General features: G+C 44.3%; 1 protein-coding gene across 1 annotated transcript in view; it reads right to left on the reverse strand.

Annotated features, from left to right (window-relative positions):
- Positions 1-316: 316 nt before the first annotated feature.
- The window catches only part of GAP43 (growth associated protein 43), a 57,070-nt gene continuing 29,936 nt past the window's right edge, over positions 317-27,450 (reverse strand). Inside the window, exons 2-3 of the mRNA XM_085326007.1 lie at positions 23,023-23,644; positions 317-1,088 (exon numbers count right to left, since the gene is read on the reverse strand). Coding sequence (XP_085182133.1) covers positions 1,000-1,088; positions 23,023-23,644 — 711 coding nt within the window. The 3' untranslated portion in view covers positions 317-999. The remainder of the gene's footprint in view (positions 1,089-23,022; positions 23,645-27,450) is intronic.

Here is a 27,450-nt window from a genome sequence, read left to right on the forward strand (position 1 = left end):
CAGGACCCATAGGGCACCCCAGGCTTATCCTTCCAAGGTAGCTATGGTTCTCTGAATCAGGGTCTAGAGGTCTCCTGGAGAGCCACTTATTTTTTTTTTCCTAAAACCAATTTTGCTATTTTTGTTACATTAGTCAGTGCTAATGCCTAACCCCAAATCCAAACCTGCTTCCCTTAAAAAATCCCTTAGCAGTGCCAGGGAGAGCAGTCTGTCACTGACCCATGGCAAAGCAGTGGCTGAGAAGCAAAGAGGGAGTCCACTCAACAAATGGCCCATCAAAGACCGGTCTGTGTACGCAGGCCAGCAGGATGTAAGGCAGCATAGAAATGCGACACGGTGGTATTAATGATCATTGTTCTCATTTATTATAATTACTGTTCAGTTTGAAAAAGGAGCCTAGAGCCACGCATTATGCTAATTGGCACATTTTTCGTTTTAGCTCTGAAAACAAACTGGGATTTTGTATTATTTTTTCTTCATTTGTTTGTTGGGTTTGTTTTTTCTTTAGTTCATTCCATCACATTGAAAAAGGAAGAAAAGGATTTTTTTTCTGTTTCGTTTTTAACTCACTTGATAAGTATGGACTCCTCAGATGAACAGAACATTGCACACACACACTTGGAAAAGAGAGAGAGGAGAGAGAGAGAGAGAGCGCTCGCGGTGGGCAGACAGACACACGCACGCGCCAGGTCAAAGAACTCTGATACAGTGCAAGAATTTTCCCAAAATGATTGGATCATCATTACCAAAAAACTCGCCATAACAACACCAAGAAACAAAGAAATGTTTAAGCCACACTGTTTGACTGGGATTTTTCCTGCTTTTTTTTTTCTTTAAATGTTTGCCACACAGAGAGAAAAAGGGTTTAAGTGGGAATGGGAGAGGGATGGACAGGCTCACAGGTGTGAGCAGGAAAGGGGAGATCAAGATTGGGGTGGGAAGGAAGGATAGAGGATAGGGGGAGGGAGGGAGGGGCAATGGGGAGTCATTTCTTAATGTTCAGGCATTTTCTTGGTCCGCCTTGCTCTCTTCTTCTTTCACCTCTTCCTGCTGGGCACTTTCAGTAGGTTTGGTTTCTTCTACAGCATCTAGTGGAGAAAGAGATGGTCCAGGGTTAGTCAGCCATGATCTAGAGCATTCTGCACGTGCACACAGTCATCACATGGATTTCATTGGCTTCAGGCTTCTCCCTTCTCAGAGTGACCCAGGTCTCTCAAAGTGCCTGGCATTTCTGTGACATGGACAGAATTTTGCTGGGTTTCAGTACAGCAGACAAGTGCCTAGCTCATATAAAACACTTCTAGCCCTGCCAGAAAGCACACACAACCTGAAGGAACTGCCTGGATCCCTGAGCTCTGCTCCCTGCTAATGTGGCAGGTAACCATCATTCATTTCATCAAGTACACTGATTAGTCTCTTAGCTTGCAAAGTAGAATGAGCTAGATCAGACACATACATTGCCATCTTATTGGGCCCTCCAACTATGCCAACCTGTRTTGAATTGTCCCTCCTTAATTACTGCTACTCCCAGCCTAGTCTTAAAGAGGTCATGAACAGAAAACTCTATACTAACGCCTGCAGCTTGCAAGATCCATAGGAAAAGATCTTAAAACATGTAATTCAATTTTCTCTGAAATCTTCTCTGTTATACTGAACAGAGTTCTAGAGAAATGTCTCTAAATATTCAAAAACAAGATCCTTCAGTAAAGAGGTTGCCACTGTCTCTCCAGTTCTCTAGGATCTCCTTTCAAAGGCAGAGCTGTCTAGTAATAAGTGTAGCCTAAAGCTGGGTCTGTCTGTCAATCAGACACCTTGTACTGACATACTATTCACATGAAAAATAAAAATGAACACTAATAGCAATCTCATAACAATGAATTGGACAAAGGATCTTACTTGAGGGTAAGAAAGAGGAAACAAGAGGGACATGGTAAACCAAAGAGTGTCATTGAGGCTGGAATGATCTTGCTGCTGGCTTCATCCAGTTTGAGATACCCCCTATTGCAGCAGGCCTGATTTAGTTGTCTCCAGGTTGTTGCTGACCAACTTCTCCAGGGACATAAAGGTACATTAACATGTTCCTGACCCTGCTTCAGAACAACCACTAACATGTGCACTGGYGTGGATGACTATTTACTGATGAAGGTAAGCGTTCACCCAGGTCTGCAGGGCTGTAGGATAGAATAATGCACAAGGGTCTTAATGCACTGGAATAGTCGGTTTGATCCATCCCATCTCTCCTTGACTTCCACAGACATGCAGTGGAGAGGCCAACCAAGCAGTATTATTTCAGATTTGAGTAAAGAACAGGGAAAAGAAGCAGGTGCACTGAAAGGCTGGGTAGTGCGGGATGGTGCACAAGATTGATATGTCCATACCTCAGTGACGTTGGCACTCGACATACCTCTGTGGCATCAGTGTATCTCCAGTGGTCATTCCACAGAGGACTGTGGGATCTCTTTGAATCAGATAGTTCTTGGGTTTTCTGAGGGGCTATCAGATTACATCTATACTAGCAAATAAAATAGGCCAGGGACTGCTCTTTGGCCCTAAGGCCAGCTGGAACCACACAGCTCATGTCCATATGGCTAAACTCTCTTACTCTGCAAAACAGGGTGGCTGCCTTGGACAGGGGATCAGAACTAGCTTTAGCCTGTGGCAAAGCTAGTTGACATGTTCAAAAGCCATGCCATGGTCCATGCTGTGAGTTTAACGCTATGGATGTTCACATGCCAGTGTTTAGTTTGTGAGAATTACCATCCTCATACTCATATTCAGCATTAGTGAGAATGCTAATTGGGATGTGAACCTCTTCTTATTGAGACTATTTATGTCTTTTGGCCTGTCCCTTCAATGCCATCAGATGGCAGACTTGTGTTTGCTTCCAACACTGGCAACAGGTGCATCCTCACTTCCCCCTCCTCCTCAGCTTTTTAGCCACTCTTTTAAATACCTCCCTACGCACTGTTTCCATATGGATCACTTGTAAGACGTGTGCAACTCCCAGCCATGAATCAATTTAACTAAAGCTCTGCTACTGGATCATCAAACACTTTTTGTCTTATTGAATTCCTACTGCTGATTTTTCCAAAAATAAAAAGTCTGTGGCAATATGGCCCAGTAGCACGTCTTTAGCCCCTGGTGCTGCAAACTCCTTGACAGCAAAAGCATCCAGGACCTTGCTTTCCCCTAACACTGTGCAACAAAACTAAGTGCTACTTAAGAATTCCTTCTATATAGAGTGCTGCTACAACCATGAGCTAAAGACAAAACAGGCTATTGATAAAAATAGGATTCAATGGCAAAATACACTATTGATTAAAATAGGATTCAAGTATGCTTGGAAGGCAAAGCAGGTCAAGTTGCCCCAAGTTTTACCAATTTTCCTTAATAACTTGATCACACACTATTGGGAAGGGAGGGGGGGATTTTCATTTCTACTCTTCTGCAATGCATTTATAACAGGAGATGCGCTGAGTTACAGAGCTGAGTGCAGAACCTCAGTGCATGACCATCTAAGCCAAAGTCTGAGCCTAAAGACTATTGTTAGCCAGCAGCAAAGCAAACTGTAAGGCTCTGACAGACCCTAGAGAGGCAAAACCTGTCTTTTCTCACAGTTAAATGCAAGACAAATGGAAGGGCATAATCTGTACAACATAGGATAGGCAATGAAGCCTGAGGAACATAACCACCACCCACTAATGTTTCATTATATTTAAAATTTTTTGTGGCTTCCCGTCAAAAATGTCCACAGTTTAGCCAGAAATCCCCACAGTCTCTTCAAGGTAGCACAACAGAAGGACACGTGACATAGCAAGTACCAGAGCAGACACTGAGAGGCCCTGAGTACCTGCTCCGATATTGAGTGCCTTGGCCAATTCACACAAAAGGTTAAGTAACACTGATTCTCCCATTACACCAGCAGCTGAAACYGGGTTCCTGCTCCTACAATAGTAGGCTCTTCACAATTGTCCTAGCAACACAGGCAGTAAAACTGGTTGTATTTGAAGTGGGGGAGCTGGCAATCTGAAGGTCACACAGGGTAGCTCACAATGTTTCTTGCACTGTTCTTACTCTTAGGATAAACAGGTTAAAACACAATTTTCTGCTATGTTATATTCCCTGTTACAGCACTGCAGTGGCAAATCTAATTTCCAGTGAGTGCTGGTAGCACCCAGAGATCCTCAGGTGGTGGAGAACTTGTATAGAAGTCCTGGCTACCCCTGTTGCTTCTCTTGAGGAGCAGTTAGTGGTAGGCAGATGCCTCTTTGCTGAAGCAGCCCAGGGATTACTCGTTTTTTCACCATGGCTGAAACCATCTAGACTGATTTTGAAGTCAAGGAGTAGMAGAAAAGATTTAAAGTCACTTCACCACATACTCAAGTCTTGTGCAGAACAAAGATGAATGAGAGAAAGAAAACATCGGACACATGGCAAATAAGCACATTTCCAGTAGTGTGGATGGCYTAAATATAAACAAGAGGTCTACCTTCCCAATAAGAAGTGTCAAGCAGAACTCAGCTACCCACTCCCCCCTCTTTCGTGAATGCCTCTAGAGCAATGAGGTRAAATATCTTATGTACCCTTGCATCCTGTTGCCACTAAACTCTGTCTTATTTCTCACCAGCATTAGCACTGTTTCATTAACCTTTAGGATCCAGAAGAAACCTGTTGTCATTTACTAATGAACTTCAGTAAGAAGTGATGTCATGAAGGATATACAAATCAGAAAGAAAAATAAAGTTCAAGCTGCGGCAYTGGTAAATCATAGTGGTGAAAAGGAAAGGATTCTCACTGTGGAATGGGAGCAATGCAGTATAACCCTGCTGACATCAGGGCCAGTTAATTGCACTTTCTGATTCACAGGAAGAGGTGAAATGATTTTTYTGATTGACCCTTCACCAGTTCGTTTGATGTAGGATATTTCTGCAGCATGTTCTCTGGGTTTTTCTCCTGTCTACTTTTCAGTGTCCTAGTAGAGGACTGCTAGGTGCTGCTCTCTCCTCTCCCTGAAGAGATTACTAGATTCACAGATCATAGTAGAATCACAGATCAGAGGTGCTATCTGTTATGTTGCCTTTTACCCAGTACTAGTTTCAGTTTACCATTTCCTCGAACTCCGGGCTGTCATATGTGTTAGTTTGTAGTGAACAGATACGGTTATACATCTACAACKGTACAGTGTTTTCACTTTATAAGCACTCTGCACTTTGTTAGAATAGGCATAAAAGATGACAAAAATGCAGGAGAGACTTCAGGCCACTTAGGCAAAATGTTCCATCTCCTGCTTTAGGAACAAAAGCGTGTCATTCTAGGTGGCTGTATTTCCACCCATCTAAAGCTGCCTCCCCTTCTGAACATACCAGCACTGTGAGATCTCCTTACACAAGACGAATCTTCTATGCCCACTTGCAAGGCACAGAACAAGCAGGAGGCATTGAGTTATTAGGTGGATCCTCACTGGGGCAGCCCAGATGCATCTGGAAAGATCATGAAATGGGAAACTTGAAGTGGGAGATGGTGTGCACCTCAACCAATTTTAGATGTCTGCACATAGACATCTCCAGCTATTCTTCTCATCCTGTGCTCCCTTTCAAGTTACTGGATTCTATTAACTTGACTGATCTAGATGTCTACTTTAGGACAAGAGGAATTKCAGCCTGGGAGAACCTGTATTTTTCCCTAGCAAGCTAAAGAGACTAGCATGGATGGAGACTTCCATATTTGTTCTAGCGCATCCCACGCATAGAGACAAAGCAAAAGACCTCAAACTCACAAAAGGAGAACACAAAATGTGTGAGAAGCAGACAGAAGAAGAGGTGAAGAGGCTAAGCTATACTAAGAAGCAAAAGAAGCTTGGAGGAAAAGAAAATATGTCCTGAAGGACATATGGCTAGGTCCTAGGATGGCTAGGTCAAAAAGCTTTTTTTATTTATTTATTTTTTTTAAAAAAAAAAAAGAAAAAAGAAAGAAAGAAAAGAAAGAAGAAAAACAAACTGCTAGTCTGTGCTTGCAACCATCACCCTTACAGTTCTTTTAAGGCTCTTCAGTCATCACTTACACTGTCCCTGGTTATTCCAGCCCTGGGGCCCCCATACACTGCTTTGACATTTTAGTTTGCAGCTTTGCACTCTATTTTGGTCTTTCTAAATCTAATGTGATTTCCTCTGTCCAAATCATTCTATTGTGTGGGATGATTTTGCAGTGGAGACAAGCATTTATGAGCTGAGGTGCCACTGATCTCACTTTAATCTAGGACTCTGAAAGGGGTAGCCTATATGATAAACCTTTTGGGTAGCCTCAGAGCCTTCACACAAACCTTAAGCTGCKATTGCTCAAGTGAGAGAGGCTGACRTGTGTTTGCTTCCCAGCTTAAGGGCCAGGGGCTGAAAGGTGCTCCATACCTACAGCTTCTGTAGGCATCTGCCAGGGAATTTTAAGTGCCTTGCCCAGAGAAAAGAAATGATAGGGGAATGAACTGCAGATCCTTGCTGAAATCAGGTCTTAGAGAGCTGCTGCCCCTCAGCACTCCATTTATTTCCTGGAATGGGTGAGAATCATGTCTGTGAGCCCTGCTGGTGAGCAAATGCCTCAAACATATGCAGCAAAAGCTGAAGCAGGCAGGCAAGCAGCAGTTTTGCTAGATGGTGGTACTTCCAGCTGCCTTTGCCTATGCTGTGCTTTAATGGCTGAGCGTGCAGGCTCTAYTCCAAGTCTCTCTACTGCCCTACATTAGTGAAATTTGGTTGAGTGGATTTCCGGGTAAAACATTGTCTCTTGGGACCTACCCAGCTCCTGTCTGACTTGCCAAGATTAATTATATCAGAGCAGACATCAGCTTATGACCACAGTAGCAGTAACCTCTCTGCTGATCATTTCTTTTGTGGCTGGTGGCTTGGGTTTTGTTCTTCTTTTCCTCTCTGTTCCATTGCAGATCTTTAAATTACTATGGCTGATGCCAAGAGAAAAGAAATTGCACAAACACTCTGGGATTCTATAATGGATGTAGGGATTTTGCTTTTGCTGCTTTCACATTGTTTTCATAATTATTGCTWATATTAATCACTCTGATGGAACTCTCCCATTCCTTCATGTTAAAGTATCTCCCACTCTCCTCAATCTCTGTACTTTCTCTAGCATTGGGCATGATATGGGTTCAAAGCCAGTGTTTGCCATGCTCACGTCTTTCCCTCTCTGTCCTCTGCCAGCTACAACTTGGCCAGAGATGGGACTGGAAAACCTGTGCCTTGTCAGGTCTTCTCTTTGCTCTCAAATATTAATCCAAGTTTTACTGTGTTGTCATAAGCAGTATCCTTCCAGGATCTGCCYCAGAGATAGCTCTGCTTAGAGACATTTTTTTGGAGGGTAAGTGGTGCTGGGTTATAGAAGGCCCCATTTAAAATCCCTGACCTGAGCCACTCTTAGTTTTAATGACACATGGTTCCAGATTTGAATCCAGGCTTCACAGCTTGATTCATCTGTCCTGATCCATCTGTCCTTCTAGCCAGCCAGAAGCCAGTTCCAGGCAGATTACAGTAGGTCTGAGATGCTGAAATGAGATGCAGTTAAGGTTCAGAGCTGTTGCTTATACTGTTCTCTTCCTGATCCAAGTTAGCCCATTGCAGTCAGCCCTATTATGCATCATCCACAGTGCTAAAATCCTCCATCCTCCCTACTCACTGCTTCTGAAAATTGACAGGTATACACTGGCCCAGCAAAACACTTAGAGGTGGAAAACTGGGGATTTCAGATGAATGTCTCTCTCTGGTCCAGGGGGATGCCTTGCAGAGTCGCTCTCAAGCCCCCGCTGAACTTCTCCCTTGCTACAGATGGATTCAAGGTATCTCTAGGTTCCTGTGATCTCTGGGGGTCCTTACGGGCATGCAGTGGAAGGAAGGTCTGCTTCCCCTTGACAAACCCAGTAAGACAGTGGTGGGGAGGGATGGCCCCATAGCAAGTAGTAGCCAGGATGGCTAGGGAAGTTGCTCAGTAATTACTGGAAAGAAGCAGGCTAAGAAGTAGAAAATAAAAGTAGCGTGTGCTGTTCTCATAGATTTTGCAGATAAAGAGGGCCCATGGCATATTGGAAGGGGGTGGTTAAAACAGGGCCTATTAAGGTTAAAATGAAAAGGTGATATATCCACAATATGGGGCATTTTAGACCTCCCACTCCTGCACTGCCTAAGCTCTGTTTCAGCCCCATGCATGCCAAACTCAGTTGTTTTATCAGGGAGAAGAAAAACAACGTCTGGTAGTCCCACAGTTGATGACTTTGGTCCAAGCTTGGATGGTTGCCTCTTTTTCTGATCCTGCTAAATCCTCTGAGGAGAGTCAGCCCCAGTTCTGTCACCCCAGCTGCCTTTGCGCTTTGTCAGGCTGATGAGACAGTGGCTCAGGGATTTCCCCTCCCACCCCGTGCCTCTCTTTCCCCAGCACCACGGAAATCCCATCCTGTGTTGGCATTCATGTGTGCAGCAAATGGAACTGAAGGGAGCAGTGGGGAGGGGAGACCAAGGAGGGGGACACGGAGGGGAGCTAGGCTCTCAGCTCAATTGCAAAGCATCTTTCACAGTGTCTAGACACCAGCTGCCTGGTTGCCATGGAAACTCCAACTTTGGCTAAGGGGCAGGAGCTGTAAGGTCTCCAGAGAAATGGGAGTGGTGGAAGAGGAAGAGGGTGGAGAGAAAAGGGGGGATACTCCTTTTGAATGTGAGCTGTAACCCTGTTACAGCTACAGTTGCAAACRTTTTTGCTTCCCGGAGAATGGGAAAGAAGTGCCTCTGTTTCTTTCTTCCACTGCCATTGCCTTTCCATACACATGGCCAGAGCCAAGCCTGAAAGCTGAGGCAGATGATATGCCTCCTGCTGTTTGGTGCTTTATTCCTGCCTGCTACCAGCACTTCTGGTTTGCCTACAGCAATCCAAAACTTTGTGTACAGTACCTATAACTGGGCCATTTTGCAGTCCATCTAGGATTAGGAGGAGCCTATCAGTCTTACATTTTTCAGACAGCGAGATCTCCTTTATGAATAGTGCCTCGCTCTTAGCCACTATCACCACTGTAAGCAAGTACAGCCCTGGGGAGGACAGGTGCTCCAACCTGGTACCAGTATGATCTATCATGGTGTTTATTTTGAGGTGCTCTTTTGCACTATAAAGTGGTCAGGAGGCTGGAGTCTGTGTAGTACAGTGGCTGAAACAGTGGTAAAGAAATCTTTTTAGTATAAAGGTGCCTGCAGGCAATTGTCTTGCATTGGTATTGAGTGGCCTCCCCTCAAGTAGCTACACGCTGTTGTCTTTGGCAGGCTTCTAGCAAGGCTCCACACTCTTTACAGCCAGGGAGCCTGAAATGCAGAAAAGGGAGGTGACTTGCTTGGGGTCTTCCAGGCTGTCAGTGGCAGAGCTGGGATCAGAGGTGATCTGATCCCCAGTCAGTTTCTCAGTAACCTGTTTTTCAGAGTACCCTGCTGGAGCAGAAAGACTCCCCTCTACCGAGCTTCCAAGCTACCAGACTCTACATCCACTCCTAAAAAGACGGTATATCAGAGTCAAAAGTGCCTCTTTGGGGACAGTTAGAGCACAGTTCTTCATTTTCCACTACATGACTTTCCAATGAAGTAATGTAGTGGTCTTTTTGGATATAATATCTGGATAGAGAGACTTTATCTTTCATGAGCCTATACATTTGTGCAGGTCAAGAGCTGCCTCTATTGTGACCTTCCAAATTGCTCAAGGCAACCAACAACAAAAATATTTACCTGGTCGTCATCACTAAAACAATGGCCCAACTCACAGCCATGGAAGTATTTCATCCTTGTGGTGTCCCAGTAAGGAAAGTAAATGCTTTTATCTGCACTTTAAAGTAAGTAAAGTGTGAAGAGCAGGGCTGTGGTCAAACAAGAAGTTATGGTATACCCAGGAAGATGAATCACCTCTGTTCTTCCTTCCAGGCTCTCCATCAACCACTATGGATACCATGGCACTTTCACAGATGTGGTGCCTTGAGCTTGGTACTCAGCAAAAAGGCCTGCAATTTTTGAAGGAGCCAACAGTCTCAGAAATTCCATTAAATCCAATCTCAGGCCAAAACTGCAGGTACAGCAAGCCTGATAATATCTTCCCTTACCCCCAAATATTGCAAGAAGGCAGGTAGAAGAAAGGCATTTGTGACTTCGGTTTCCCTGAAATAGGAAGACCTGAGAGCAAATAACCCACAACTTAKCCTTTACTCTTCTCTTCCCTGCAGATTTTACATATGTCCTACAGACCAGAAAGCCTACTCTTTTGAATTCCTTAAATACCTTGTGATTCAAACAGCTTGAACAAACAGGTTTTTATTTGCTTCCAGCTGTGGAATATAACACTTGGCAGCTGCTGTTGACATATGTATTTTGAAAAAAAGATGTTCCAACTCATATAATAGTCCTCCTCTGTGTCACCTGTTTTTCCCCTTGCAGGGTTAAGTTCTGGAGGATGGTTTGGAAATAGAAAGGTAGAAGAGGAAAGAGTACTGGGGTCTTGACAAGATGTATCCATTTATTCTTTAGCCTCTCTGTTGTGGCTGCCCTATGTGAACACAGGGGAGAAAGCAGAGGAAGGAGCATATAAAAGGGAATGCAAATGCCCAGGGCAGATTGTGGCTAAGTGAGCAAGAGCAGCACTTAATTTAAGTGACTGACAGCAATTCCTATACAACCAGAGCATTGCTAAGAAGGTAGTTAATTCAGGGAGTGAAGGTTACAGCAATCTCAGGATGGAGGTTTGGGTTTGGAGTAGCAGATACTACAGTAGCATATTGAGTGACAGAAGTCTGGTAGCCAGATGAGTCCCTCAAAGGTCTGCCCATCTATGGCTCTGTTGATCAGCCTCGCAATGGTGGTCAGATGGGTAGCAAGAGAAAAATAAACCAAAAATAGTGGCAGAATGCTGGTATTCACACACTGCTGATCCTGAAGTAAAGAGGGTTAAGAAGAGTCAGAAGCATGCAGGGCGCCAGAGCCTTTGGAATCTCACCGCTCYCACCATGTCATACAGGATAGGCTATATAGTTGCTCTCTGTTCCTGTACCAGCAAAGCTGGTCAAGGAAAAGAGGTCAGAGAAAGAAATCTTCCATAACTGCTGCAAAAAGGTCTAGAAATTCCTTCACTGCTTCCAGAATTTATGCACTGCTCCTCCCCCTGTACTCCTCCCCCTTCAGCTGTCAGTAACAGGAAAACAAATTGCTCCAGCCCTTACTACAAAGCACACTCCCGCCTCTCTCTCCCCGCAGTCCAAACGACATGTGCCATTCATAAGCTGCCTGACTGCTGGTCTCCATTATTAAACCCTAGAAGGCTGATAAATCAGGGATTCATGGAGCCTGCAAGCCTCCAATAACCTAGATTGCCATGGAAACCAGAGGCAGCCTCCATCTCCAGCATGAAATGATATTGATCTAGCTGAAGGCAGAGAATTACAAGCAAGGAGAGGATATAAAATGTCTGTTTTCCTTCCCTTTGCCATCTTCCCACGCTGTATTTAAATTGAAGAGAAATTTCATTTAAAGATCATTAGTTTGTTTTAGTCCATCTTCATACACCAAGGCTCTGCAAATTTGATGCTAAAATTAATTAAGCAGCTGTTGTCAAGTCTTCCACAGCCATCTTGTTGATAAATGTCCCCAGCAGTTGCTACATCAACATCAACTCTTTGCATCAAAGATATTAATATTTCCAATACATACAGCTGGTGAGCCTTGCTGCTCATTTCAACAGGAGCAGGTTGTCAACTAAGAGTGCCTGATGGCAAATCTCTACTTGGAAACAATGTGTCATGGCATCGCTGTTGCAGAACAGCTTCCTCTCTACCTGGAAGCCTGCTAAATCATGGCCCTGCATGGCTGGAAAGACCAGGAGTCGCAGCCCACCCTGGAAAACCATGTGGGCGACTGGACCGCTTCCCCAGCTTACACTATCAAGGCCTGATCCTCCTCATGTGTCACCTCCTCCCTCAGGGGCCAGATACAAAGCATAAGGGTTGGACAGTGAAATGCCACAGTCATGACGGAAGAAGTCAGATAGAATAATCACATCTTCTGTCCTGATATATCTCAGCATTAAGGGGCACAGATGATGCTAATGCAGTAAGCACTGTGCCCTAGTAGAAAGGAAGGCATCAGGCAGCCATGCAGCTGGCTCTGGGCATTTTTGAGGGGAAGAGCAGTCGAAAAGCTGCACAGTAGGAAGCAAGGAGGAGGCTGGCTGGAAAGCCTTTCATGAGGGCTCACATTGCCAGCAGTAGTCTTCCCTGTGAAGGTGACAGCAGCTAGCATCAGTAATTCTGTTTTAAATTCAAATTCAATCTTTTTTCTCTTTTCTTTTTTTGAGGTGAGGGGAGGAAAAACCCTCTCCCAGTTTGCCTCCCACAGGAGGGACTTTCCAGCCTCAGAACTTTTTGAATGCCGTACCAAGYAAATCAGGGCAGCTGCCTTGCAAATAGCCATCTTGGTTTAATTGCCTGACAGGCTTTTCACAATAAGAATTCAATTAGGCGGTAATGAATTCGGCCCTGATGCAAAAGCACCCTAGCAAGCCAGCTGCAAATATCTCTCACTAAACACAAGGGCCTGGTGCCACAACCATGGGCCCAGCTGGCCACCAGGGCTGACCTTCCCCAACACGCAGTGTGGAGCTGAGCACGGCAGAGGGCACTGCTGCCATGCCGGTGCCCACCACGGCAACCGGGCCACCCCTTAGGCCTTATGTCATAAGCACAGGCCTGAGAACAGCACCACAAGCCACCTGGTGTCCCCCAGGCAGGGGACACCTTGCTGGGAAGCACAGGCTGTCACCCAGGATGGCAATGTATCAGGGCCGACCAGCAGACGTAGTCATTTCATCAGGCCTGTCAGAAGGTACTGCCAGGGCAGCATGAGGCTGGTGTGAGGTGCAAGACCTGTGCTACATGGCAGCTTATTTTGAGGGCAAGAAGGATGCCTGGTGCCTTTTGGTGTAATATCAGAATGGATGGGGTCCCGCTAAAAACAAACAAAAAATCTGATTCGCTCTACTGGAAGAAACAGCAGTATGCAAGCATGCTGAGTGGCATGCCCTCATCTGCTTATTTTGATTACAGAAGCCTAAGCTAGGGTACGGCATGCTGGGTTATGTCACCTAAAACCCCAGAGAGGTAGGTTCATCTGGGTTGTTACTGGCAAATCTTAAGCTCTTCTGTGCTGCTTCTGAGGTGGAAAAAAATACCCATATGGAGTGCTAAGATAGCCCTTTGCTGAACTAGTCTAAAACAATGCTTATTTCCCTAGGCAATAAAATAAAATAAAATAAAATAAAATAAAATAAAATAAAATAAAAAGAAAAAAAAAGAAAGAAAAGAAAGAAAAGAAAAAAAAATCAGCACTTCTATGACTGTCTCTTAGCTGGTGCTGCCAACCTGAGGTGATCCTGCCTTGGCTACGGGGCAAGGCTGCAGCTGCTACACATGCCACGTATCTAGCATTTCACGTGTATCTGAAGTCCACTGAAGCCTGGCCCCGCATTGAACCACAGCAGCTGTGAGTTACTGCAGCTCCCACTTACAGAGCCTTGAGGCTCTCAGTCAAGGTGAAGCAGCCCATACTCTTGGCTCTGGCATCATCATTTTGATCATGGCCCTCACAGAAGAGGSGCTTCACTGAAATATGAATCAGACTGGGTCTGTGCTGCTCAGAAACTGCCCTGAGGCACAGGCAGTGTGTACCCACTGTTTCACGCTTGTGTTGTCTYCCCTGGTCCTCTGGCTGATTTTACTCACTGTAAAGGTCCTTGGCATGGGTACTACATGTTGGTCACAGGGAGACATTATGAAATATCCATATGAATGAACATGTCTCTCTCRTTCTTTTTCTTCTGCTGGAGTTTTTCCATTTGTATAAATCATTAAATATTCATTGGGCCAGAGGAAAAGATTGACTCTGTAGCATGGTGGTTAGAGCAATCATCTGGAATCGGGGAGACTAAGCTCTACATCTCTGCCCCAACAAATAATTAATATTTTATACAAAGTGGAACAGCTCCAGCAGCAGGGGTCAAGGGAAGCCTTGTCCAGCATAGCCAACAGCCCAATGACTGTTCACTTGCTAACTCATTTTATTTCAGCTCTCTGGTCTGATACAGTGTAAGGCCTGGGCCCATGTTTCTTGTTCCCCTCAGGGATAACYTGACTCTCAAGTGCCAGCTAGTCTAAAAGCAGGCATGAGTTTTTCTTACCAGTTTCATCTAGAAATCCCATCCTTCCTGAAACTGGTATGTTATGGGGGGGAGAGGGGGTCCAAAAATCAAAAGGTTCTTTATTGACAATTTTTTCAGTAAAATTCCCACGTGTCAGGACTCAGAATCCCTGCATGGAAGTGGTTGGAACTGTATCTAGGTTCGATCCCTCCGTGTGTTTCTGCCACACTCATGTACATAGCAGTATTTGCTAGAAGGAAGGACAGTAAGTAGTTGTATCAACATGCTGGAATTTTCACTCCCTGAGGTAAAAATGAGTGACTCCATCCATCCCAGTCAGGGAACATAGCTCTATACTCAACCGAAAACTAGACAGTTATGGACTTAGTCTACTCAAGCTTGCATTCACATCTTCCTTCTCTCTCTTGCAGGTTCATGACATTTCCACATCTGTGGGTACCCAAAGCCCTTAAGAACAGCAAAGAAATTTTAAAGCGGTTGCAATCACCTGAACTTTAAATGAGCTCTGTTTGATCCCTTCTTCCATTTCTTCAAGTGGTTATCCAGTCAGGTCTATGGCAGAACCGAGTCTGTTTTAGTAGCCATGAAAAATGTATCAAAGTTCGCAGCACTAGGAAATGCTGCTGTAGACTGGTCACAGCTACCCTCCCATCCCTTTACTAGTATATTTAGTACAACTGTCAGTTATGACTCCACAGCACTGCACTGCTTCAGCATGGGGATTTAGATGCTCTTCCAAATGTTAGAGAGATTTTCTTCTTCATTAAGCCCTGTAGGTCACAGATGATATCCAGTTATCGTTACCAGCATTCCCAATTACTGGGTATTGCTGAGGGAAGATGGGAAGGTTGAATAGTGTTTCTACCTTTTGTTTTTTTTTTCCATGATGAAGATAGGACTCATACGTTATTTCCTTAAGGGATGGCTRAGAAGAGTGTGGTCTTTGAACACTGGATAATTGGGATCCTATGACCCCTCAATAAGACTTATTTACATGAAACCTTGAATCTCACTTCTCCCATAATTAGGAGAACAACATTTTCCTTTGCATTTCTGGGCCCATTCCAGGTTTCTGGATTTCTTTTCCAGTCTGCTCTGCAGCCCTGCAAAAGGAAGATGTCCAGCTCCTGGCTGCCAGGACCTCAGTTGAGATTCTTAGCTCTGCTCAGTGTCCTATGCTAACAGTAATGTAGCTAAGGGAACAGAAAGGAAAAAGAAATATTTCCACAGACCTCATATGCATACTTGGAGAGGATAATGTGAAGGCTGTTTATATGGTACAGGACATCAGAGCTAAAGCATATGCAAACGGAGTCTTTAGCACAGAGTATAGAACCTAGGAAGAAAGGTGCAGTTCCAGTAACCTGCAAAAACAGACCAGCTTCCCCTACAGAGAACAGCTAAGCACACAGTTGTGGCACTCCCTGTCATTTATTTTCCTGCAAACATTATTGTTAAGTTCCTTCTGTATTTTCTGCCTGAAAGATATTCAACAGCAACAAAAAGAGAAAAGCCATGGAATGAGGAAGCCCTCCTTTGAGTCCAGTTTGGAGCATAAATGTAGTCTTGAGAAATAAACTGTGATTGGAGACCTATTAAAATTCAGCTTGGTTAAGCTGGACTTGCAGAGGTCCACTGGAGGTCCAGAACTGGAGACAGCATCTGTCCCACAGAGCTAATGTCAGTAGATCCCTGAATTGCAACAACTGATGTCTAAGCCTCCTGCCACTGCCTACAGTTTCTTTGGTTCTCTTGGACACTGCCCAATCTCACAGATAACTATGCAGCTGAATAAAATATTTTTGTGGTATCTTCACAAATAGAAGAACTCCTAAGTCAGCAATAGACCTGGATGTCATTGGTGTCATCAGTGCTCAGCAGGCAGCTGAGTTCAGAAAGCAAAGATGTTGGTGTGCATACAGTTTGGGATGAGGAACAGTATCAAAGAGAAATGTCTTTCTGGAAATACATGTATACAAGTACAGACTCTTCTGGAACTAACGTCTACAGTGTTTGTCACCCAATTTAAAGGATATTTGCAGAGCTAAAGGGAGTTCAGAAGAAAGCAACAAAGATGACAAGGACCCTGGGAAACCTTTCATATAAAAAGCAATAGAAAACAGTGTTTGTGCTTTCTTCAGGAAAGAGATGAACAGCAAGGGCTATGGTACTACCCCATCTGTGCATATGCACATACTATATAATGCTACATACTACAAGGAACGGCATAAAGTAGGGCTATCAGAAGCTTTTGTTCTCTCTGTGCTATAATACAASTACAGGAATATATTAGGGGGCAGGTTTAGCTCAGTTGGTTAGAGTGTGGTGCTGCTAATGCCAAGGTTGTGGGTTCAATCCCCGTATGGGCTATGCTGAGGGTTGGACTAGATGATCTCCAGAGGTCCCTTCCAACCTTACCATTCTATGATTCTATGATGTAAGGGAATGGTAAGGAATTATTTGGTGAACCTCCCAGCCATTGTACATTTGGTTGGAGCTGTCAGGGAAGCTATTGATACTCAGTCAGAGATTGGCCATTTATATAGATATTACACATATCTACAGTTATAATTAGTATCAAAAGAGATAATACATCATGCTCCAACTGTTAAACTAAATCCTAGATGGTAGAGATCAGGAATGAGTCCTAGAAAAGAGGTAGTTTATCCCAAATCTGCCTATAGCAGTGCTAACCATGCTGGAGAAGTACAATAAATGGATGTTGAGTCTGATCTGGCTTGGCAGATCCTATATTCCTTTACAGTTATTTGCATGGAGCCACAATCCCCTGAGAGCCCAATTTCACCCTATTAGGGCCCGTGGAGCTGCTGCACAGATTTAAAGCAATCACTGAATTGCCACTGATTATCCCAGATTAATGCATCTATTATACAGCACTTGAGGAATGCCTGAATAACCTGATCATGCTGACCTGGGTGAACTTTCACTATTCAATCCGTCTGTGCATAGTAGCCATCTGCACTACTGACTAGTAGTGTTACCTTCAAAGGACTGCTCCCTGGAACCATAAATCCCAGCTGATGATCTACAAGCTTATGTCTATCTGAAAAGTTCAGCCTGTTTGATCCTAAAGTAAAGAGATTACACTGGTGGTCGTGCAGATCTCTGCCAGAAGAAACAGCAAGTAGCAGCTACTTAAAATTTCACTGCCTGTCTGTCTATTCTAACCCTCACCTTTCTATTTGAGCATTTCTCAATTGAAAACTTGGTTATCCTTTAGAGCAGAACGGCTTCCTCCCACATGGGGATTTTGGAGTATTTCCAGAAAATGCTCCGAGTGCAGTCCTACTGTTCTCTGGAGGCCTTTTCCAAAGTAAGCCTCCCCTCCCTTGTCATCAGTAACTATGTGTAGGACTATCTAGGATTTCATTAAGAGAGATTCACCAGCAGCACAGCTCCCACCTGTACTGGGCAGGCTGCATCTCATTTGACAACACCAGAACTAAGGCATGCATGGGAGCACAGACAGCGTTTCATTCTGCAGCAAAGCAGGAAACCTGTACCAGTGCCTGTAGCAGGTGGTGTGTAGGATTCACGTACTTTGGGAGATGTGATATAACGTGCAGCTATATAGGCCTTCCTTGTACATCAAACATCTATGTCCAAACATGATTTTTCAAAGGATGTAGCAGCCCATTCCCCTCACTCTGCCCCTCACATGGCTATGTGCACCAGTGCAAATAAAGTGTGAAATATTGTGCAACCCATTTGGTCATGTTTTATACCCAACTAGATATGATGCAAAGATTTTAAAGTTCAGAGCAACTGAGGACTGGGTGCATACTTTGTCACTTTTTAGCATGTTGCAGGTCACGTCTGTAGTCTTACTTTGTTGCTTGGTAGTACTACAAACACGAAAATACTGGCAAGCTTTCTTAGAGTTGTTCCCTCTGGGGCATTCATAGGAAGACAAGCGTGCTTGCTTTGCTTTCCTCAGCTGCCAGGTGTAGCAGAAGAGATAAGCTCCAGCAAAACAGGAATGGTAGTGAGGGTGTTCTGTCTCATGCCAGCTACCCATGGGCCAAGACTAATATTCCAGTTATACAACTGAATCCTCTTGCATAGTGCAGACTGTAGCCTCTAGCTAGTACATGACAATAGACAGTCTCCCTTTCCAAATCTTTATATAGCCAGTGTTCCCTAGGTGCAGTAAGTATTGTCCTTCCATCAATATGCTGATTGAACTGAAAACAAAGAACTGATTCAACTCTAAAACATGAAAAAGGATCCATAGGGACTTGCTTCCTCTGAGGAAGGTGCCTCCCAGTGTTCCTCTTGAAGGATACAAGGCCCTTGGGGAACTGCAGGCCYGCTTACATGTAAAGCGATTGTTGGCTGGCTGATTTTTCATTTCAGCTGTGAAACTGCTCCATTGTAAAGCTATTTCATCAAGCAGGAGAAAGCATTCTTCATTTCCCAACAAAAGAAGATCAATTTGTTTCCTTAGGCACAGTTTACTCTTTTACATTTCTGGGCTTTGTTGTATTCTTACCTGACAATCTGAGAATGCTTTTGATGTGAGAGCTAGCCAGATTTGGAGCTGAGCCTCAGAAACCTGGGAAAGTACAAAGAGAATCTAACATTGTGTGACATTCACCTACTCTCCTCTCTATAAGGCACAGAGTATCTCATTTTCTTCTATAGTCTGCTATGCTGGTTGCTGATCTCACTTTGAAGCTGTGTTTCAGTGACTTTGACAGAGACTCTATAGATTTAAGCCAATGCAACTTAGATTGAAATATGGCTCACCTCATCCATATGTAATATATAAATTTCCTCCTACTACTTCTGAATTTTCTCCCACTGGGTAGCTTGGCATCTAAGAAAGCCTCTGTAAGCATAATTTCAACACCAAACAGGCAAAAGTTGGATCATAACAAGAAAGCCAATAAACACAAGTCTTGGCAAAGATGCTCAGATAAGAGAGCATCTTATCTGATGCTCCTTCCTGGCATGCAGGTCACTCCCAAAAAGCATGAGGAGAACTAAAAGATTCTTCTTATACTGATCCCCCATTGCCCCCAGTTGAAGCCACTAACTCATTTCATAGTTTACTCTGGTTGGAATCCATTCACTTTGCCCTAACGTAATACCATGAGTACTGTTCAGAAATTACCCTGCCACAGACCTGGGAGTGCCTAAGACACCAAAATCAAGTAATGCTGTATACAGGACAGCTTGGTCGAAGCCATTTCCTAAGCTATTATCTATGGACAGGCACAGTATGTAGAACTGGGTAACAAGGCGGGCTGAGGGCTGGCAGAGGAAACAGGTACCAGTACGAAGAATAGCCAAGCCTCTCCCATATTCCAGAAATGTTAAATATTAAGCATTAAAAAATCATGCAATTCTTTATCTAGTCACTCAGTTCTTTCCTCTCTTTCCATCTTTTCCTGCTCTCAGATGAAGGCAAAAACTCTCCCCAGGATGTAAATGAAATGCCCTTACCCTATACTTCTGTTCACACCAAGGAAAATATACATAGATAAAACAATGCAGCTGCCATAGCAAAATGCAAGGCAGATGAACATCACTGCACAAATGTAGCATGGCCTCATAGTAGTAGCAGTCAAGCATGCCATGGCAACCAGCCAACCAGTGACACTGGCTAGGAGCCAATTTGATTTATTTTTGGCAGTCTGACACCGCACATTACTGTGCCAGTCTTCGATCAGAGAAATGATAAAAGATGACCTTTGAAAGCCAAAGAGGTTAACTTCTGGGAGAAGGCGACTGATGAAGCTGAAAGCAGATCTGTCCCCAAGCTGGCAGAGTTCTGGTGGCAGATGTTCAGTAGGCCTCCCTCTTTCGTGGATGACCAAACCACCACAGCCGTGCCAGCAACCATCAGTGTTGAGCTTTCTGGGAGGGGGAGGGGGTGACTGGGAGAAAGGACAAGACATGGTAAATATCTTAAAGTCCGTAGAAGGAGTAAGTACCAAGAAAGGAACAAAGAGTTCTAAAGAGATAAAGAAGARAGAGAAAGGAAAATGATAACGAAAAAGAGAACATAGGCCTTGTATCAAGAAATAATCTCCTGTGAGATCTTTTATATGATGATGGTGGTCTTTTGTGGAAGATTCTTTGAAAAGGAAACAGTTTATTATTATTATAGACATTGTACCATAGAGAATATAGCAGAACACAACCCAATATCCTCAGAGAGATGGACAAGAGGGCCTTTTTCCATTTCTACCTTGGATGGCTCAGGGTTACTTACTCAGCCATTCAAGTTTGTGGCTGAGCTAAAAGACTGACATCACATGGGGATAGGAATTCGGGGATGGGGGGGAGGGAATCTGTATTCATTATAAAGACAATACCAGTTTGACTGTGATCACAAACCTTCCATGTTTGCTTTCTGCAAACATTTGGAAGCTTGAGTATTACTAGATGAATACTGAATGAGGAAGAATAGAAGCACGTGCTGGCTTTGAACACTCAAACAATCGCTGAAAGCTCATTTTAAATATATATTTGATTGTAGATTTTGCTACTTATTCTGTTGGCTAGATATTTACATAAATTATAGTATCATATGCAAATGCATATTACATTGTAATGCTCCCACTACAAATGATGTTAAGGCCAACAAAAGCAAGCAGAAGATATTTGCAAATAATTGAGAATACTGAATTGAAATTATTCTTTGATGGCTAGTGACTGAAAAAAAGGTAAAATGAAGCAAATGAAATAGCCATTCCTATGAATTTCCTATCTCTACCCATTACAACGGATTAATCTTGATATAAATGGGGTGTCAATTCAAAGCAGAATCACCATTCCTGTCTAGGAATAAGGCATTCCAAATCTTAAATGATAATAAATTCTTAGTTGTTATTCAAAAATTCTTTCCTGTATACACAGGGCCCCAAAACACTGATTCACTATGTTCTACATTTACCATTGGTAAATACCTTTGCTTATATATATAAACAAAACAGATACAGCATGCAATTCATCAAATTAGATTTCTAAAATCACTCCCACATAGCTTAACATTTGTTTTGCCAATCAACTCATCACACAAAGTAAGAACAAAGGGATGGAAATCTGGACCACAAAAAGTCAATATAGTGGATGTTAGTTTAAGCATTACCTCTAGAAATGTTTAAATATAAGGAGGTAAAACAAGCATCTGTTTGTAGTTTTCAGTTTAGATTCAAACAATTCAGTCCTTGGTCCACACCTTAAATCATAATGTTCTGCATGAGCACCTCTCCCGGTTCTTAGCTGTTATCTTTGAAACAGTATAACCAAGACAGAAGCCCTGAGCTAGTTATCATCAAATCATAGAATGGTAAGGTTGGAAAGGACCTCTGAAGATCATCTAGTCCAACCCTCAGTGCAGCCCATACGGGAACTAAACCCACGACCTTGGCATTAGCAGCACCACACTCTAACCAACCAAGCGAAACCTGCTTGGAAGTCTACTTAAGACAGTGGGAATTATCACTGGGGAAGAGAAGTAGTGGACCAAATGATGTGAAGGACAAACACCAACAAGTGCAAGACTACATGCAGGGACTAACCTTTACACCAGGATGTTTGGGTCACCTTGGAATATCAAGCTGATACTCCAAATTTTTGCCCCAACAAGATAATGAATGCAGAATGTGCTACTGATAGTCCCACACACGTGGAGGCCAAAGTTATGTATGGCACTGCTGCTTGATCAAGTTTTATGTGGTATCCATCTCTGATAGATATCTTTCTTTTTCCTCTCCTATTTTTTTTTCTTTTAACATTATGTGACTTTGATAATGTAAAGAAGGGAAAGAGCAAGTGTCTTCAGGTCTTTTATGTTTTTTCTACCCAGACCAGCATCACAATTCAGTAACAGCTCTTCTCTATAGTTTGCTAATACTGCCACTGTCAGAAAGGATCACTTTTGCCTCTCAAAACTTTTTACCTCTTCCCAAGGGAACTAGCTAAGCAGATCTGTAGCTCAGTCAAGAACAAAGGAGAATTGAAAACACCTCCTGGAATGCATGTTTGCATTCAATCTCCTCTTCTGTCCTCATTCACAGAGCTGTCAGGGTCTTTCATCTTTCCTCTCCCTACCTAATCTCCTTATCATACAAGTCTGACCCAGCTGACACATGTATAAAAGCTTCATTCAAATGATACATATGGTTTTCATGGCTACTCCAAGAACACGGGCTAGAGTACTAGAGTGGATGAAACTACAAGTGATGCTGATAAGATGTTCCTTACTAGGATGTGGTTGTAACAGCAATCTCCTCCATTCACAAACAGATGGGGGGAAAAAAGACCTTTTTGGCTCCTTCTCAACCATCCCACTATCAAGGCTAAATGACCTCCTGCACTACGAAAGAGTTTTTCCCTCATGAAATTTCCAGTTCAAGTTGGCAGCCTCTGGTGAGCTAGTATCAGCTCAGGCTGCTTTATTGCTTCACAGAAGTTGCCTGTGTTAGTGTGCCTGAGAAGCTTCATCTTCCTCTTAGCATATGCAGTGATTGGGGAGCTCTCCCAGACTCCTCCAAACCTCATAGCTGCCTGACATTCTCCTGCCACCATGCAGAATGAAGCTCCAGAGGAGGTGCAGTATTTCCAAAAGCTTATGGGAAGCAGAGGAGAGTGTATTTGGCAACAACATGCATCTCTCCCCTCTAAAACCCAGCAAGGGGATTACCTTGTTAATTCTCATTCTGATCCCTGCACTAGCCCTTGCAGATCAGCCCTAGATGCTCCCCCAGGAGATGAAGGGAGGCATCCATTTCTAGAGAGGTCCACTCCCTGGCATTCACTCACCTGTCTTCTCTTCAGTTTGGCTGCTCTCCACTGTCTCCATTTGGGTTTGCGCTGTTGCCTTGGCAGTAGCATCCTCTGCAGCAGGGGTGGTGGTGGCAGTGGTGTCAGCAGCAGGCACGTCGGCTTGTTTAGGCTCCTCTTTGTCTTGGGCTTCATCAGCCTTCAAGGACGGCGAGTTATCAGTGGAAGCTTTAGTGGCACTTTCCGTTTCGGCAGCAGCAGCAGGCTTTTCCTCTGAGGAGGCAGCAGGAGTGGCAGCCTGAGGAGCAGACTGCTCTGAGCCCATGTCAGCAACTCCATCCCCTTTTTTCTCCTCTACTGGTGCATTGCTGTCTTTGCTGCCCTCCTCCACCTGGGCACTGTCAGCAGCTGCAGCTTCTGTGGCAGCAGGTGCATCACTCTCTTTGTTCTCCCCGGCTCCGCCAGCAGGGCCTTCCTCCTTCTTGTCAGCGGTCTCAGTCTCAGAGGCTGGGGCATCTCCCTTCTTCTCCCCCTTGAGCTTTTTCCTTGTTATGTGTCCACGGAAGCTGGCCTGGATTTTGGTGGCTGCCTTATGAGCTTTATCTTCTGGTTTGATGCCATCTTGCTCAATCTTTTGGTCCCCATCCTCATTTTTTTCAACCTTTGAAAAAAAACAGGGAGGGCAGAGGAGAAAACAGGGAGATAAGTCAGGACCTCTCCAAGTACAGCTCAGGCTCTAGTTTCATTGGGAATGATCCACCTCCCCCCTCCTGCTAACAGGTGGCAAATTTTGAAGTACCCTTTCCATTTGATATGGGTTTGAAACCAGGTGGCTATAACTAAGTAAAAGGGCTGGACAGACAGAGGGGTTTTATAAAAGGAATTTAAAGCACCTCCTCATCTCAGTCAGCAATGCTGAGAGCACATTGGCAGCTTGGAAAGATTTGGACCAGCTGGGTTGTCTCTCTTTATTCCAATTATTTATTTTCCCAACCATTCTGAAATGTACCAATTTTTTTCCCTTGTCATTTTCAAACATTCTCCCTTCGGTTATTTTCATTTTTTCCCAACCCACCTATGCCTTCAATTCTTTGTTTCTTTTTAATGACACCATGTTTCACAGGTGTGTGACTCTAACAACACTGAGCATTGTGTCCTTTACAGCTTCTTGGCTCAGGATTGCCAATATAAAATAGTATTGCTACCCACTCCACCACAGATGCACACTGTCAGACATACACAGATATTCACATGATGTACACCTCTCAAATGCCCTGCCTGCAGGCACTTCAAGCACTGTCTCTGCTTCTCTACTCATACCTTCAGCAAAGGAATAATAGGCAGATAGATATCAGTCCTTCCAATTTTAGCAGATTATTATTATTTCTCTGAGTACTCGATAGAATTCAGCCTTGTAACAAAGAACTGCCATTCCCCATGCTTGTCCACCTTAAGCCACGCATTAAAGTCTTTAAAAGGACCATAACAGAATCTATGCTTTCTGCTGGTYTGCTACAGAGGGGTAATCCTCAGTTTGTAACCCCCACTGAATCCACCACGCTTCACCCCAATAATTTACCAGTTCATGAGCTAGTAACAGCTCATCTGCATACTGTTCTATCAATATTCCCGAAGGGAATCATTCAAAAGAGTAACTCAGAAGCAGAGGCACTGGCCTCTTTGCTGTCTGCACCTGGCTTCCAGCACTGGCTCAGGTCACAAAAGAAAGAAAATGAGCTGGCTGAAAAAGAYAGCAAGCATCTATTCATGGGTGAGAATGATTCACCCATGGCCATTGCTACTGAGAGATGCCATTTGGGGAAAAGCCCAGGACCAGAACAGCAGGCAGAGGACACAGTTGATAAATACACTCAAAAAGAGTCCAGCAGAAATAACAGAGAGGAAGCCACTGCAGTATGCAAACATAGGACTGGAAATACCATGCTTGGGAAGCAAGGGAGAGAAGACTGGCCACCCCAGCAGCAATCAGAGGGAAACAGACTGGAAGTGATAATTGCTGTTGCAGAGCATGAGCATAGGCATGAGACACAGAAAGGCACATAGGCATGAGCAAAGCAGTACAAGTGAACCCAACACTTGGCTACCAGCTTGCCAGAGCTGGTACCTACTGCACCTCTCCAGGCTCTCAACAAGCACAGGATTGCCCACCCTAGCACTTGTGCACAAGCAAGATCATGTCAGCACTTGCAAGATAYGCTAAAAGGCAGGCTGAGCAACAGCAGCTCCTCCTCCCCTCTTCTGCAGGTAAACAGGAGTAAACTCAAGGGGGCTTGGGAACAAAGGAACAACTATCCCCACATCAGCAAAGAAGACAACCTCTCCAAACAGTTGTGCAGGACAGGTCTGAACACACCAGGAACACAAGTCTAGGGGTGAGACCAGGCACCACCATGCTTATGTAGGAGTAGAGTGAAAAAACTTATGAATGAATATTAACTGATATTAACATGTAAGATTCAGCGTAAGGAGTTTTCATGCTTCTGCCTATGCACAGGGAGAAAATGGTTTTTGTATCTATCATAAGGGCAGAGCTGAGCACTTACATCTACTCTTCCCTACATGCTTTAAGTGATGTGGTACGGAAAGTGGGCTTGTTAGGCAGCAGGTGACTGTTATGTGTAAAGATGATGAACACATTAGCATGTTGTAACCGTGTATGTGCATCTTATAACCTGCTCTTCTGATTGCATAGCTAACTTTGAACCTGTGTTATTCAGTGGCTAGGATAAGCTCTTCAGCATCACTTCAGTACAGGTCTACRTGGAGATGGAAGCAAATCAAAAGTAGCTTTAAACTAGCCAAGGAACAGTTGTGAGCCAGACAGGTAATATGGGCTCTATACAAGCTCATTTATCTTGTTCTTTAGGCAGGTTTTACAGTTTGTGCCAAGTCCTACATTGCTGTAGCAACACTACTACTAATACCTGGGCTAGCTGTCTTGAAGAGAGCTTGGCAGTACACTGAAGCCACAGCAACATGGTACTCTAACTATTCCTTTCCAGCACTGTATAACACTGAGAGAGAAGCAGAGCCAAGGTATCCAATGTCTGTGGCCCCTTTCAAATAGCTGCACGGTTGGGAGACTGGGAAAAAAACCTTAGATATGTCCACAAGACCCTTAAGATCCAGTTCCATATTCTGATTCCTGCAAAGAATCACTAGAAGAATGTGTCAAAACTCTTAATCCCTGGGCAAAGAGGAAACTCCTGAGGTGGAGGGGGGAGCTCTCTCACCACTGCCCTTGCTCCTCTCACATCCCAGGTACTCTCTTGCCCCAACTAGGACAGCTATTACAAAGTGTGATCTTGCATGATCTTGCCTTTGTGACTTTTTCCTCAGCAGAGCTGGAGCTCACCAGCAGCTCTGCAAAGGCTCATCTCCATCCTGCTGCTGGCAGGAGGTCCAGGGCACAGCAAGACTGCAAGGAAGGCTAAGGCCTAGTTGGAACAATAGGAAGGGCTTCTTCAAATACATCAGTAGCAAGAGGAGGACTAAGGAAAATGTGGGCCCGTACTGAATGGGGCAGGGGCCTGGTGACAAGGGATACAGAGAAGGCAGAATTACTGAATGCCTTCTTTGCTTCAGTCTTCACTGCTAAGGGCAGCCCTCAAGAATCCCAGAGCCTGGATGTGAGGGAGAAAGTCCAGAGARGGGAAGAYTYTCCTTTGGTTGAGAAGGATAGGATTAGAGACCTTCTGAGCAGGCTAGACATCCACAAATCCATGGGCCCAGATGGTATGCACCCACGGSTACTGAGGGAACTGGCRGATGTTGTTGCCAGGCCACTCTCCATCTTCTTTGAAAAGTCCTGGAGAACTGGAGAGGTGCCTGAGGACTGGAAGAAAGCCAATGTCACTCTAGTCTTCAAGAAAGGCAAGAAGGAGGACCCAGGCAACTATAGGCCAGTCAGCCTCACCTCCATCCCTGGAAAGGTGATGGAACAGCTCATTCTGGATGTCATCTCCAGACATACAGAGGAAAAGAAAGTAATCAGGAGTAGCCAGCAAGGATTCACCAAGGGGAAATCATGCTTAACCAATCTGATGATAGCCTTCTATGATAGAATGAGTGGCTGTGTAGATGAGGCAAGAGCAGTGGATGTTGTGTACCTTGACTTCAGCAAGGCTTTTGACACTGTCTCCCATAACACCCTCCTAGAGAAGCTCCGGAAGTGTGGTTAGACAAGTGGACAGTGAGGTGGATTGAGAACTGGCTGAAATGCAGAGCTCAGAGGGTTGTTATCAGTGGCGCGGAGTCCAGTTGGAGGCCTRTGGCTGATGGCGTCCCCCAGGGCTCAGTCCTGGGTCCCATCCTGTTCAACTYCTTCATCAGTGACCTGGATGAGGGGRCAGAGTGCCTCCTCAGCAAGTTTGCTGATGATACCAAGCTGGGAGGAGTGGCTGACACACCTGAGGGCTGTGCTGCCATTCAGAGAGACCTGGACAG

Source organism: Rhea americana, unplaced genomic scaffold (genome assembly GCF_003343005.1).
Source record: "Rhea americana isolate MKP2758 unplaced genomic scaffold, rheAme1 scaffold_126, whole genome shotgun sequence".
In the NCBI taxonomy this organism is placed as follows: domain Eukaryota; kingdom Metazoa; phylum Chordata; class Aves; order Rheiformes; family Rheidae; genus Rhea; species Rhea americana.